This window comes from Pseudorca crassidens, chromosome 20 (assembly GCF_039906515.1).
Source record: "Pseudorca crassidens isolate mPseCra1 chromosome 20, mPseCra1.hap1, whole genome shotgun sequence".
Lineage (NCBI taxonomy): Eukaryota > Metazoa > Chordata > Mammalia > Artiodactyla > Delphinidae > Pseudorca > Pseudorca crassidens.
In genome coordinates, this window is record NC_090315.1 from 45,651,952 (window position 1) to 45,668,188 (window position 16,237).

Here is a 16,237-nt window from a genome sequence, read left to right on the forward strand (position 1 = left end):
GGAAAAACTTCCAGAAGGTTAGTTACATGGATCTGAAATAAAGTACTGTTTGTGGCAAGCTGTTTTTAGATACTGGGAGTACTGTTTCCTTTCGTGAATTCATTCATTGTAGCAGATGTAGTGTTTAGAGGTGTTGGTTTATTTGCAGACATTAAATTAGAAGATTGAATTAAAGAGGTTTTTTTTAGCTTTTCATTTCAAGGTGTCTGTGTGCACTGTATAGAAACAACAAAAGCTGAAGGAGAATGACACTCGTATTAGGCATAATATTCATTGTGTAGTAATTAAAGCCAATATATCTCACAAACAAGCAGAGAGTAGTAATTACTAAACAAGTCCCTTAGGTCAGACAGATTTCGTCATTTCTTTCTCTGAGCAATTCCCTTCTGCCATAAACCACAGAGAGGTAATTAAAAGAAAAATAGATCATTGAGGAGTTGGATGCTCTCTAGCCAGATTTATTCCTAAAAATGTATCTCTAAAGAGAGGAATTAAATTGTGTAGAGGACCTTAAAGAATACTGTCTGGGATCTTTCTACACCCTTCTCTCCGGCTTTACGTCCTAAGCCTGAGAGGCCTTTTGAGCCTAATCAGATTTTGCCATGATAGCAGTTGGTTACATTTGGGACTTCCCTGGTGGCGTAGTGGCTAAGAATCCGCCTGCCAATGCAGGGGACGCGGGTTCAAGCCTTGGTCCAGGAAGATCCCACGTGCTGCGGAGCAACTAAGCCCGTGTGCCACTACTAAGCCTGTGCTCTAGAGCCCACGTGCCACAACTACTGAGCCCACGTGCCACAACTACTGAAGCCCATGCGCCTAGGGCCTGTGCTGCACAAGAGAAGCCACTACATGAGAAGCCCGTGCACCGCAACGAAGAATAGCCCCCACTCGCTGCAACTAGAGAAAGCCCACATGCAGCAATGAAGACCCAACGCAGCCATAAATAAATAAATTAATAATTAAAAAAAAAACAGAATTGGTTATGTTTAACAAAACTATACAAAAATGTATGAATATAGTCTGTTCTATCCATTCCTTGTGGCAAAAGAAAAACACAAATCTTAAAAACTAAAGCAAGTCAAGGAACCCCAAGAAAGAAGTCTAGATTTGGCTATATTTTAGAAGGAAATCAAGTCTTGTTAATCTTATTTTCTGGCTTTGATCTGGTTGTCCGTTGGGATGGACTTGCCCGAGTGATGGCCCACTGAAAGGCCAAATTTCTTATTTTTCTGTTCATCCTGTACCTCCTTGTTCATTAAGAATCCTGCCTAGAAGTTTAGGTCAAAGAGTCTACTTGGAGCAAAATACAGTGGCATCTCATCCCAAATATTCTCCAGGCGTTTCTTCCATCCTTCCAGGATCTGAATTCGGACATCCTCGGGAGTGTGCCCAATGCTATATGTCAGTTGAGGTTCCAAGACTTGGAAGCCACAGAAATGCAGAGTGCCACTCTGGGGATACACAAAGCACAGAGGTGAGTTACAGATCAAACCCCACAGACCTTGTACCATATACAAACAACAAAAGTTAATCTGGGTTTCCCAACAGGACACTCTGATGTGGAGGCCTGAGGCACCCTGGAAAATTAGTTCATAGCTCCACCCTCTCACCTTGTGCTTTCTGTACCTAGTTGTTACCTATTTTAGCCTATTCAGCTGTGCTCTTCTTTGAATGAAGAAAACCTTGAAACTGTGCCAGCCTGGCATTCTCTGCCAAAAGTGCCCAAAGTTCTATTACCTAAGGGTGAGTTTCAGCTTCTTGGCAACTGACCCTTGCCAAGGCATGCACATGTGCATTTCTCTGCCTCCCTACATTACTAGACAAGTCTTGATAAATTATTCTTACCATTTATTCTCCAATGTTAATATTAATTCCCTAATCCTATAGGTGGCCCCTTTTTTAAAAATATTTATTTATTTGGTTTCGCTGGGTCTTAGTTGCAGCAGGCGGGCTCCTTAGTTGCGGCATGCACACCCTTAGTTGCGGCATGCGTGTGGGATCTAGTTCCCTGACCAGAGATCGAACCCAGGCCCCCTGCATTGGGAGCGCGGAGTCTTAACCACTGCACCACCAGGGAAGTCCCTCCAAGAACAACTTGAGAGAGTAAACTTTTAATACCTGGCAAACCAACCAATTCTTTTTCAGCCCTGACTGTAGAACATTCACAAGGAACCAAATCTACTTGCCTAAACAACCTGCACATTTATCCTAAAAGCTGCAGATCTGGCCCCTCACAATTGGAGCATCATAAATGTGAGAATGTGAGAAGCTATTAGAGATACCTCAAGCCCCTCTTTTTACTGATGAGGCAAATTACTGGCAGATTCAGGGTGAGAATACAGGTCTCATTCTCAGTCGTGTCCTAAAACTCTACTTCCTTATCCCCTTTCCTGTAGGTCAACCACCCTTCAAAGAGAGACCTATCAAGTCTTAAAAATTCTTTCTCTGTCCTAGTTTTGTTTTTTAACCTCTGGGCATGTTCCTGTTGTTACTGCCTTTAAGTGAGTCAAGGAGAAGAAGAAATACTGGTATGTCCTTGCTTAGCTTTTACCAGGACAAGAGGCCCAATAGGTCTTTCTCATGGCAATTCCCTGATGAACTTAAGTCACACAGATCATTTGTTTGCATATGTGAGTGGTTCTGTTTATTCTAAATGATAGGATTTTAAATCCGTGAGCACAAGGTACAGGTTTCGTATTTTTGAAACCACACCCACAAAAGCAAGCTCTTGGGAAAATATTGATTTAGGCAACACACACTGAAGCCAACTTTGCCTGCAATCCTTGCTGTTCATACTTGGCTGCCAAATGTGATTTCATAGAAGCAAATCTTATTGCATGTGTTTCTTCACACCCACCCAATATTTGTATTTTTAGGCAGAAACAGGAGTGTCAAGTTGACTGACCAAGGACAATAATTTTCTTTTCTTTAAAATTTTCTTTTCTTGAATGTGCTAACTCCTCCAGAAGGGATGACAGGTCCTGAAGGAAGTTCGCCCCTCAGTGACATCATGGGCAGCAGCTAAGCACCCTAAGTCTTCTATTTTGGGGGTGTTCCCCATCTGACCTCTTTGTCCTCTGCCCCACAGTTCCCCCTGCAGTGGTTTGGAGTCCCTGCCATCCTGAAAGGCTGGTTTGAGTGAGTGCTCATAGGGGAGTTTGCTTACTCGTATGCTGCCGTGTATGACAAGGGACCTTTCTGGGTAGGTTGATGGTTCTGCTTTTTCTAACACCTGGATTCTAGGTAGATTCTGTCCTGAGGCAGAGTTTTGAGCACAATTAGATACCAAAATCAGGCTCCAGGTCCCTTAGGGAGAGATGCATGTCTCTCCCAAAATTTTTAATAGATATTTTCATAGATATTTTGACATGATGTTCAGGATTTTCTTTAAAATACTCCAGGAAAAAACAGGAGTGAGGGGATACTGAGAGTTAAAGCTGGGTGGTGGATGCATCATTATACTATTTTCTCTTCTTTATGTATGTTTGAAATTGTCCGTAATAAAAAAGTCAGTCTGTCTTCATTTTGCAGACACCCAAAACTATACAAGAAACATTTTTAGAGCTCCTGGATTACAAGCCTAGATACATGCCTAGCAGTGTGCGGAGATAGATAAAAAACAACAAATAACTCCACCTAGGCACCAGCAGTCAGCACTGATTTTGTGTTACCATGACAACCTTCACCTGATTTGCCACATCCAGGAGTATGGAATCCTGGGCCTGCCCCTCTGTGTACCATCTTCCAGGCTGGTATTTCTGCAGAGTCAATACTGTGAGGCTCAGAGGAGCCAATGTATGAAGTAACATAAACAACAGATGGGAGGGGGGACCTTTGTGTTCTTTCCCCTGGGGCTGTTTCATAAACTTCCTGTCACCAAGGAGATGTGGAAGGTAATGACTTTTCTTTTACAGAATAAGAAGGCAGTGCTTTCCATCTCCACTGGTGGCAGTGGCTCCATGTACTCTCTGCAGGGTATCCACGGGGACATGAATATCATTCTCTGCCCAATTCAGGTATCTCGTTTTCAGTGACCCTTCAGGGGGATTAATGAACTTTCTGTGGAGTCCAAATCCTCCAGATAGCAGCTCCACAAACTAATTTCAGGATGCTTATGGAGATGGGGGCGGGGGAGAATTGCAAACTTGAGTGATTCCACAAGAAATAACTAACTGAAGAAAAAGATTAAACATACTAGGGAAAAAAAGCTCAAGGCTCAAATGTCATCTCTGCCATCACAGTCATATTTTCAAAGAGTAGTACAGCCAGATTCACGACATCTGTAAATCTGTGTAACACTGCGCCTTTGAAGTAATCACCCTTCTCTACAGAGAATGCAGTCAAGTGGCTGTTACTTTCCTAAGATTACATAGCTAATTAGGTGCCAGGTCTAGGACAAAAAGAACGCAAGTGTCCCAACACCCCTTTTGATGTCTTAGCCACACCTGAAAAATCACAAGGTCTGTGGCTTGCAGCTTCTTTTGTTCGGCCACAATATCTGGGCTCAGACAGCCTTCTTTATAAGCTAGAACAGACTCGGCAGGATACTGAGAGTTCCCGGGGTCCTCCAGTTTACCTGCAGAGAGGAAAAAGAGAGGCTGACGCCAGAGGGGCCAAGGTGGGGCCAGAGAACCCACAGGCGAGAAGTTCCACAAAGACCTAATTAAAGGGGAGAGCTGCTCCCACCTGTGATGTTGTTTCTGGAGATGACGGGATTGAAGTTCATGGCATACAGGTCCGACACAGTGACCTCCCATCCTTTCCTCTTCAAAGCCTCTACGGCGGCCTCCTTCATGGCATAGTTGAAGGATGTCCTCTCTGAGTGGGCCAGTAGGATCAGTGCTTTTCTAACTATTTAGACACACACAAGGAACATGGAGAAAATCAGTCACCAACCAGCAAAGCTCTGGCTACAGGTGAGCCCAGCTGGGATCCATAATGGAAGACGTGACTTTGTTAGACCTTGGGTTATGCAATCCATCCACTGCATCAAAAAATATATTTTCTCCTTACAAGTACCAACAATCAAAGGAGGCATTTTAACTCACTGGGAAAACAGTGGCTAATTTAGTAAATGGTGTTGGCATACTTAAACAGCCATCTGCATGAAAATAAAATTATCCCCTTAGAAGACTAACGTAAGGTGTTAGAAGTCAGTATAGCAATTACCCTCCATCAGGGGATAGTGACTAGAAGGGGACAAATGGGCTTTTGGGGTGCTGGCCGTATTCTATTTCTCGATCTGGGTGCAGATTACACAAGTGTGTCTTCCGTTTGTGAAAATTCACTTAGAACTTGTGCGCTTTTCAGTGTGTCTATTGTATTAAAGTTTTGGGTTTTAACTATCCCACTAACACACCACATACAGCAACAATTTGCTGGCAGATTAAAGATCTACATTTTAAAAAATGAAACTATTAGAATAGTATGGGATAGGGAACCCTCTTGCACTGTTGGTGGGAATGTAAATTGATACAGCCACTATGGAGAACAGTATGGAGGTTCCTTAAAAAACTAAAAATAGAATTATCATATGATCCAGCAATCCCACTACTGGGCATATACCCAGAGAAAACCATAATTCAAAAAGACACATGTACCCCAGTGTTCATTGCAGCACTATTTACAATAGCCAAGTCATGGAAGCAACCTAAATGCCCATCGACAGATGAATGGATAAAGAAGATGTGGTACATATATACAATGGAATATTACTCAGCCATAAAGAGGAACAAAATTGGGTCATTTGTTGAGACGTGGATGGATCTAGAGACTGTCATACAGAGTCAAGTAAGTCAGAAAGAGAAAAATATCGTATATTAACGCATATATGTGGAACCTAGAAAAATAGTACAGATGAACCGATTTGCAGGGCAGAAATTGAAACACAGAGGTAGAGAACAAACGTGTGGACATCAAGGGGGGAAAGCGGCGGGTGGTGGTGGTGGTGGTGTGATGAATTGGGCGATTGGGATTGAAATGTATACACTGATGTGTATAAAATTGATGACTAATAAGAACCTGCTGTATAAAAAAATAAATAAAATTAAAAAAAAACCCCACCAAAAAAAAAAAAGAATAGTATAGGATGCTTTGTGCACTCTGTTGCTTTATGTCTCATTTTTAATTGAACATTAAGGGATTGCAGTATTTTAATCATAACTCTTGCCAATATCTTTATCTAGAGGCCTGTTGCCATTTTGTCTTTTATGAAATTTTTGTCGCCAAGAAAGGCAAGATTACATTTTTCCCTTCCAGACTGAGTTGGTATAGTGTATTCTTGGTTGTGAAAATACTCATAGCTTTGGGACTTTGAAATGGTAGATATTCGTGATATGTGAAAAAGCATGATACATAACTGTATGGTCTTATTTACATAAAAATGGATGCTTAGTTGTGTAGCTACCTACATAAACAAGACCTAGAAGGACACATCAAACAGTAAACTATTTGTGATTATGGATAACTTTGTTTTTTGCTTCTAATGATTTTTGGTTTCCTGTTATGCACATGTTAACTTTTAAGACATAAATGTTATTTTTTGTTTGTTTGTTTTGTTTTGGGTTTTTTTTTTTGGTGGTACGCGGGCCTCTTACTGTTGTGGCCTCTCCCGTTGCAGAGCACAGGCTCCGGATGCGCAGGCTCAGCGGCCATGGCTCACAGGCCCAGCCGCTCCGCGGCATGTGGGATCCTCCCGGACCGGGGCACAAACCCGTGTCCCCTGCATCGGCAGGCAGACTCTCAACCACTGCGCCACCAGGGAAGCCCCATAAATGTTATTTTAAAAACCTTTAAAAAAAAAAAGAATAGTATGGGATGAAAGGGAGAATTTGTATAACCTCTGGACAGAGGCTACTTTTTAAGAAAGACTAGAGATTCAGAAACCGTGAAGGAAAAGCCTGAGAGATAAAGCCATATAAACATCAAAAATTTGTATTTAACAAAAGGTCCCATATACAGAAGCAAAAGACAATCAGGAGAAGATATCCAGAACTCATCACAAAGAGTTAAAATCCTAAAGAATGCCTACAAATAATTAGGAAAAGACAATGCAATAGAAGAAAAAGTCAAGGATATGAACACATGATTCAGGGAAGGAAATTGCAAACAACAATAAACAAATGAGAACGTGCCCTGTCAGGCCTGCAAGGAAAAGCAAATTAAAATAAGGCATCATGGGACTTCCCTGCTGGTCCAGTGGTTAAGACTCCGCACTTCCACTGCAGTGGGCACGGGTTTGATCTCTGCTCAGGGAACTAAGATCCCACACGCCACGTGGTGTAGCAAAAAAATAAATAAAATAAAAATAAAATGAGACATTATATACCGATCAGTTGGCAAAACAATTTAAGACAAATAACATCAAGGGCAATTTAAGATTTCAGGAAGGGCTTCCCTGGTGGCACAGTGGTTGAGGATCTGTCTGCCACTGCAGGGGACACGGGTTCGAGCCCTGGTCTGGGAAGATCCCACATGCCGCAGAGCAACTAGGCCCGTGAGCCACAACTACTGAGCCTGCGCATCTGGAGCCTGTGCTCCGCAACAAGAGAGGCCACGACAGTGAGAGGCCCGTGCACCGCAATGAAGAGTGGCCTCCGCTCGCTGCAACTAGAGAAAGCCCTCGCACAGAAACGAAGACCCAACACAACCAAAAATAAATAAATAAATTAAAAAAAAAAAAAAGAAGAAGATGGAGGAGGCGAGGAAGGGTGAGGTAAATTAAAAAAAAAAAAGATTTCAGGAAAACTGGCACGTTGCTGGTGGGAATATGAGTTGCCTCAGCCTTTGGGGAAGGTAATCAGGCTGAATCTTTAAACATTTTAAAGGCACATAAATCTTTGATCTAGTTGTCCAACTTTGGGGAATCTGTCCTACAGACTGAAAGCATCAGGATGGAAGAGCAAGGATGTGTACTGAACCATTCTAGTCATTGGCAAAAATTAGACATAACCCCGATTATCTATTTCTGGAGCACATTTGAATATATTACGATACACACATACTACAGAATATTTGCTCTTAACAAGAATGAGTTAGCTACACATAGTCACCCTGAAAGATATCCAGGATATATCGTTAAATGATAAAATGAGTGAATGTGAATCCACTTTTATTAACTCCATATATATAGGTAGATTTGCAGTATATTGGTATGAGGGGGAAAAAAGATGTGGAATGATCACATGAAACCGTTACTAGTTTCCTTAGGTAAGTAAGAGATGGCAAGAGGGTAGAGGCAGAGGGGAAAGGTGAACTTTTTCTTGGACCTCCTTTGTGTTAATAAAGTTGTTAGAACGAACCTGCTTTACTTTCGCAATAGCAGCATGTAAAGGGTGCTAACTACGTGCTAGGCACTGTTCTAAGTGCTTTGTATTCTTTTTCAGTTGTCACAGCAACCCTATGAGGTAAACAGAATTAGTATCCTCATATTATGGATGGGAAAACAAGCACAGAAACCTTAAGCAGTTACCCAAATGTACATACTACGTGGTGAAGCTGGAATAATTTAAAAATATATAGACATAGATAAATCTATGCAACAACGTGTAGGGCGTGGGGAGGAGTACCAGAGAAAGGAAGTTTACCACCACCGTTCTCCCGAAAATTGGTGCCACAATTTCATACCTTAAGAACTCTGAACAGCAGCGACTGGGTGGAGCTGGGAGAGAATGCACCTGCAACTTTTTTCGCTATTGTTTGAAGAAAATTAACTAGAAAGGGATGTGTGAGGCTTCAGTTCTTGCCCTGCTTTCAGTATTAACCACACCTGGTGTAGGCAGCTCCTACTGGCTTAAATTCAGCCACGTGTAAGCTTCAGCCACGTGTAAGCTTCAGGCAAGCTTTTGGCGCTTGCCAAAATAGAGGATTTCCAAGCTTGGTCCTGGCGTTTCAGACTCCATAAACTCAGATTTGGTGGAATATAAATTTGATGAGGATTTAAATGCTACAGAAGTGATATATCTGCTTCTGACGCTGCCTGGGAAAATGGAAAGGAATTCCTGAGCCTGCCTCAACAAATTCCCACCCCCCTTTCTTATCAACTCATGGACTGAACGCTACTGAGAGCGATGTGAGTATATTAATCTCTGATATGCATTTTCTTTGTGATTTATCTTTGCATTAGTCACATCAGTGTTTACTAAATACTGCTTTGTCAGTTTTTATTCTCTTGGCTTACTCCTTACCTACATATTTTTAAAAATATATATATGTGTGTGTATATATATATATATTTTTTTTTTTTTTTGCGGTACGCGGGCCTCTCACTGCCGTGGCCTCTCCCGCTGCGGAGCACAGGCTCCGGACGCACAGGCCCAGCGGCCATGGCTCACGGGCCCAGCCGCTCCGCGGCACGCGGGATCCCCCCAGACCAGGGCACGAACCCGCGTCCCCTGCATCGGCAGGCGGACTCCCAACCACTGCGCCACCAGGGAAGCCCAATATATATATATTTTTTACTTATCAACATTAACAAGCAGTTTTTTTCTTTGTTTGTTTTTGGGTTTTTTTTGTGGTACGCGGGCCTCTCCCTGCTGTGGCCTCTCCCGTTGCGGAGCACAGGCTCCGGACGCGCAGGCTCAGCGGCCATGGCTCACGGGCCCAGCCGCTCCGCGGCATGTGGGATCTTCCCAGACCGGGGCACGAACCCGTGTCCCCTGCATCGGCAGGCGGACTCTCAACCACTGCGCCACCAGGGAAGCCCAACAAGCAGTTTTTAAAAATTATTTATTTTTGGCTGCATTGAGTCTTCGTTGCTGTGTGCAAGCTTTCTCTAGTTGCAGCGAGTGGGGGGCTACTCTTCGTTATGGTGCATTGCGGTGGCTTCTTTTGTTGCGGAGCACGGGCTCTAGGCACACAGGCTCAGTAGCTGCAGTGCACGGGCTTAGTTGCTCCACAGGCTCAGTTGCTGCACGGCATGTGGGATCTTCCCGGACCAGGGCTTGAACCCGTGTCCCCTGCATTGGCAGGCGGATTCTTAACCACTGCGCCGCCAGGGAAGCCCTAACAAGCATTTTGTAAGCAGTAAAAGATAAAGGCGCTTCCTAGAAAATGAGAAAATCAGGACATCTATCCCTTGCTTTCAAAGAGCTTACCATCTACTAACTACAGTATAGGCATGACAGTTACCTTCAAAAATAAGAAAAAAGTAAGACGAGATACAAACAGGAAGAATATATTTGCAAGAAATATAACCAACAAAGTTCAGTATCTGGAATATATAGATTCTTAAAAACAACCCAGTAGAAAAATGGTCAAAGGCTATGAATAGGCAATTAACAGAGCATTCATTTGCAATTAACAGAAAGGTCATGTGTATTTGCCAGAGATAAGGGTAAAGAAAGAGATTTACTACCAAAGCATAAGCCCCAGTTGCTTGTTTCCAAGTCATTTTTCACGGCCATATCTGAGTTTTTTTGGACTTGGAGGGTTCAGTTTCCCTTCGTGCCATTTAACTAGCTACATGACAGGCTTGACTTTCTTGAAATTTACCCTAAGAAAGGCGTAAGACACATACACTAATAACTAATAGAGGAAAACTGTTCACTTCAGGGCTGACCCCTCAGCAAAGGCCTTCAGAAGGAGTTGCCATCTGAGCTGTCTTGAAAGACAAACGGGATTATTACCAGTACCTCTAGTTTATCATTCAGTTTTTCTTATCCTGCACATCGACAGAAGTGACCATCTAACACAGCTAAGCACATCTTGTTAGTGCTTCTCTCTCCCTGCACCGGTTCCCTTTCAGATCTCAGGCCCTAAGTAATATGCCCCCAATCCAGTGTCACTTCTTTATGTCCTGAAAGCCCTTGTGCCTTCTTCACCATCCTACATTTTCTATTTCCACCCCACATCCACACTAGCCAACCTTCTTTCCCTGCCTTGAAATGCTAATGTTCTCACTGACCCATCCTCTCAGCCTCTCCACCATGGTTTATTGAGCACCTACTACACACCAGGCACTGCTCTAGGCATTTGGAATATATCAGTGTACAAAAGAGACACAAATCTTTGTCTTTGTGGAGAGTACATTCTGGTGGCCAGATCATCCTGTCTCTCGGGGGCTGACCTCTGTCCCCATCTATTGCTCTGACATTCCTACAATTCTCTGGCTTCATACTCAGGCCAATCTGAAACCAAGAGTTTTTACTAACCTCTCAGATCAAACTGTACTCTGTCAACCTGCAGTTTCATTGATGACCAACATAGAACTTAATGACAAAAAAGATAAAGCTGGCACAGAAAGGATTGTGGTTCATCATGTCAATGTAAAGCATGTCTAGATCTCTTTAGCAGTAATAGACATCTTACCCGCATGATCGTTTTGGCAGGAAGAATAAGCAATCAAGGCAAACCTATTGGAAATATAATAAGGGCAGACCCTCAAATAGTCAAATAGTTTCATGCATTCTGCTTCTACTCTCTGGGCTCACTGAATTCCTCAAGGAATGTGCTGCTGGTTGGATGCATCTGTTACTTGCAAACAAGTTCTCTGGATGATTCAGTTCACCTCGAGATTTGGTTAGCTGGGTAGGCTAATACTAGTTATACAAGATCTACATCTTCCCATTTTCCCTCACTAGCTCCCCCCCTTTTTTTTGTCTAAGTTACACATAAATACAGAACATTCTGTAGAATTAGAAAATCAGGAAATAGTTTTCACCCTAGTATTTCAGGAGAGGTATTGGTGCCCTCCAGACAGCTGAAGAAGGAATAACCTAGAGGGAAACAGCCGCTCCCAGATGCTTCCACTCTAGGCCCCCAGAAATGGGAAGTCCCTGTTGTCTTGTTTTAAACAATGCCTCGTTTTGATCAGACTCTCAGCCTGAGAGATGTGATTTAAAAAATAAAAAAATTGTTCAGGCTCTAGTGCTACTCCAAACTAAACTCTGGAATTCTCGAAGTTTTTGCTGAGTCTGTGTGTGGTATTTATTCATAGTTGACAATGCTGTATCGTGTTCACTTTCTTTAAGTCGGTCTTTCTCTTTGATCCTCTTCTGAGATTCTAGTCTTAGGGAAATCATTAGCTTGGTGGTTAGCAGTTGCAAATATGCATTTAAAACTTTTGAGGGCTTCCCTGGTGGCGCCGTGGTTAAGAATCCACCTGCCAATGCAGGAGACACGGGTTCTATCCCTGGTCCGGGAAGATCCCACATGCTGTGGAGCAACTAAGCCCGTGTGCCACAACTACTGAGCCTGCGCTCTAGAGCCCGTGAGGCTCAACTACTGAAGCCCATGCACCACAACTACTGAAGCCCGTGCGCCTAGAGCCCGTGCTCCCAACAAGAGAAACCACCGCAATGAGGCGCCTGCACACCACAATGAAGAGTAGCAACCAGAGAAAAGCCCACGTGCAGCAACGAAGACCCAAAAATAAAAAATAAATTAAAAAAAAAACTTCTGAGAAAATATAGTACACCTGGAGACAACTATGATTTTTATAAGCAGGAGTGTCTGGAGTGCATTTGAGAGCCACGGTCCCCAAGACCCAAACCAATCAGAATCATGTAAGTCAAAGACCCTGTTGAAGGAGTTACTTTTAAAAAAATATTTATCTACCTATTTATTTATGGCTGCGTTGGGTCTTTTTTTTTTAACATCTTTATTGGGGTATAATTGCTTTACAATGGTGTGTTAGTTTCTGCTTTATAACAAAGTGAATCAGTTATACATATACATATGTTCCCATATCTCTTCCCTCTTGCATCTCCCTCCCTCCCACCCTCCCTATCCCACCCCTCCAGGGGGTCACAAAGCACCGAGCCGATATCCCTGTGCCATGCGGCTGCTTCCCACTAGCTATCTACCTTACGTTTGTTAGTGTGTATATGTCCATGACTCTCTCTCGCCCTGTCACAGCTCACCCTTTGCGTTGGGTCTTAATTGCGGCGTGCAGGCTCTTCTAGTTGTGGCGTGCAGGCTTAGCTGCCCTGCGGCACGTGGGATCTTAGTTCCCTGACCAGGGCTCGAACCCACATCCCCTGCATTGGAAGGTGGATTCTTAACCACTGGACCACCAAGGAAGTCCAGAAGGAGTCACTTTTTAAAGTCAACTGGCTTATCCAATGGTCTTATGTAACTGAGTCTCAACTTTCCCAGAAGTGTCAGTCCAAGTGTAGCAAGTGGTATGGGCTACAGCGCAATTACCTCCCTGCTCAGCAAAAGATAGTCAGGGACTCTCCTATTTTCAAGAACAACTTTGACCAGAGAGTCTAGCGATTTTTGTTGGGCAGATATTGCTTTAGCAGCAGATTCTGTGATATCTTCAAGAGTTAAGGAGAGATCCTTGATCATAGCCTCATTTGTACTTACTCTTAGCCTGGGCAGTAGGGATCTGCCAACGGAAGCAAAGTTTGAATCATGATGCCTCCTAGTAATCTCGGTATGACTCTGTGACTTGAGACTGGAAAGGTGACAACCAGGAAAATTTAAGGTCTGTAGACTGCACAGGCAGTTTTCTTCTGGTTACCCTTATCTTGTGTCTTTGTATGAAGCCTGGATGCAAGTTTCCCCAGGTTTGCGGTTGTTAACCAGAGTCAGGGAAATGGACCCCAGGGCTAGGGAGTCTGACACAATAGAGAGGGAGCTAAGTTTGTTCCAGAGAAACTGAGGCATTAGAAGTCAGGGAGGGGACTTCCCTGGTGGCGCAGTGGTTAAGAATCCGCCTGCCAATTCCGGGGACACAGGTTCGATCCCTGGTCTGGGAAGATCCCACATGCCGTGGAGCAACTAAGCCCGTGCACCAGAACTACTGACCCTGTGCTCTAGAGCCCGTGAGCCACAACTACTGAGCCCACGTGCTGCAACTACTGAAGCCCGTGCGCCTAGGGTCCGTGCTCTGCAACAACAACAACAACAAAAAGAAGCCCCCGCAATGAGAAGTCCATGCACCTCAGTGAAGAGTAGCCCCCGCTTACCTCATCTAGAGAAAGCCCACACACAGCAATAAAGACCCAACGCAGCCAAAAATAAATAAATTCATTAATTAAAAAAAAAAAAGAAATTGGGGGAATTTTGTGATGGGTAGAACTACAGGATCCGCAGCAGCATGGCAAGTCTAACAGTCATTTGGAGGTTTGATTATCCCCCTTTGCAATGGCCTGAGATATGTGAATAGTGGCATTGTCTTTCCAGGCCAGAGCAAGGCAAAAGAATCATAAAGACCTTCATGGTGTAAGAACTGGGAAAAGGAGGGACTTCCCTGGCAGTCCAGTGGTTAAGACTCTGTGCTTCCACTGAGGGGGGCATGGGTTCAATCCCTGGCCAGAGAACTAAGATCCCACATTCTGCACAGCGCAACCAAAAAAAAAAAAGATTTGAGAAAAGGACAGAGAGGGAAGGTAGAATGGAAAGAAATGTTCTGTGTTTTTTTTTTTTTTTTTTTACTGAAGTATAGTTGATTTACAATGTTGTGCTAATTTCTGCTGTACAGCAAAGTGGCTCAGTTACCCATATATATACATTATTTTTTATATTCTTTTCCATTATGGTTTATCCCAGCACATTGAATATAGTTCCCTGTGCTATACAGTAGGAGCTCATCCATCCATTCTATATGTAATAGTTTGCATCTACTAATCCCGAACTCCTAATCCATCCCTCTCCCACGCCTGTCCCCCTTGGCAACCACAAGTCTGTTCTCCTGTGGTAACTCTGTTTCTGCTTCGTAGAGAAGTTCATTTGTGTCATATTTTAGATTCCACATATAAGTGGTATCATATGGTATTTGTCTTTCTCTTTCTGACTTCACTTAGTATGATAATCTCTAGTTGCATCTATATTAGTGCAAATGGCATTATTTCATTCTTTTTTGTGGCTGAGTAATATTCCATTGTGTGTATATGTATATATATATATACACACACACACACACCACATCTTCTTTATCCATTAATCTGTCAGTGGACATTTATGTTGCTTCCATGTCTTGGCTGTTGTGAATATTGCTGCTATGAACATTGGGGTGCATGTATCTTTTCAAATTAGAGTTTTCTCTGGATATATGCCCAGGAGTGGGATTGCTGGATCATATGGCAACTCTATTTTTAGTTTTTTAAGGAACCTCAGTACTGTTTTCCATAGTGGCTACACCAATTTACATCCCCATCAACAATGTAGGTTTCCCTTTTCTCCATACCCTCTCCAGCATTTATTATTTGTGTGTGTGTGTGCACGTGCATATATATATATATACACACACACATATACATATATATATATTTTTTGGCAGCGCTGCATGGCAGGTGGGATCTTAGTTCCCCTACCAGGGATCGAACCCACACCCCCTGCAGTGGAAACGTGGAGTTTTACACACTGGACCACCAAGGAGGTCCCCTGTAGATATTTTGATAATGGACATTCTGACTGGTGTGAGGTAATACCTCATTGTAGTTTTGACTTGCATTTCTCTGATAGCTGTGTTGAGCATCTTTTCATGTGCCTGTTGGTCATCGTATGTCTTCTTTGGAGAAATGTCTACTTAGGTCTTCTGTCCGTTTTTTGATTGGGTTGTTCGGGGGTTTTTTGTATTGAGTTGTTCGGGGGTTTTTTGTATTGAGTTGTATGAGCTGTTTGTATATTTTGGAAATTAATCCCTTGTCAGTCACGTCTTTTGCAAATATTTTCTCCCAGTCCATAGGTTGCCTTTTCATTTTGTTTATGATTTCCTTTGCTGTGCAAAAGCTCATAAGTTTGATTAGGTCCCATTTGTTTATTTTTGCTTTTATTTCTGTTGCCTTGGGAGATGACCTAAGAAAACAGTGCTACGATTTATGTCAGAGAATGTTTTGCCTATGTTCTCTTCTAGGAGTTTTATGGTGTCATGTCTTATATTTGTCTTTAAGCCATTTTGGGTTTATTTTTGTGTATGGTGTGAGGGAGTGTTTTAACTTCAGTGATTTAAATGCAGCCGTTCAGCTTTCCCAACACCACTCGCTGAAGAGACTATCTTTTCTCTATTGAATATTCTTGCTTCCCTTGTCAGAGATTAATTGACCTTAGGTGTGTGGGTTTCTCTGTTCTGTTCCATTGATCCATATGTCTCTTTTTTGTGCCAGTACCATGCTCTTTTGATTACTGTAGCTTTGTAGTATTGTCTGAAGTCTGGGAGGGTTATGCCTCCAGCTTTGTTCTTTTTCCTCAGGATTGCTTTGGCAATTCTGGGTCTTCTGTGGTTCTCTTTAGAATCTGATTTGGGGAAAATGTCAAAAGGTTTGAACATTTGATTAAATAGGATCACAGA

The 16,237-nt window shown here is 42.9% G+C and overlaps 1 protein-coding gene across 1 annotated transcript; it reads right to left on the reverse strand.

Annotated features, from left to right (window-relative positions):
- Window positions 1–1,017: 1,017 nt before the first annotated feature.
- On the reverse strand, window positions 1,018–11,313 carry NQO1 (NAD(P)H quinone dehydrogenase 1). The gene is given in 7 exon segments (XM_067718408.1): window positions 1,018–1,554; window positions 2,119–2,136; window positions 3,410–3,424; window positions 4,423–4,576; window positions 4,687–4,851; window positions 11,066–11,126; window positions 11,308–11,313. Coding segments are annotated over 7 exon segments (828 nt in total). The 3' UTR covers window positions 1,018–1,145.
- Window positions 11,314–16,237: the final 4,924 nt, after the last annotated feature.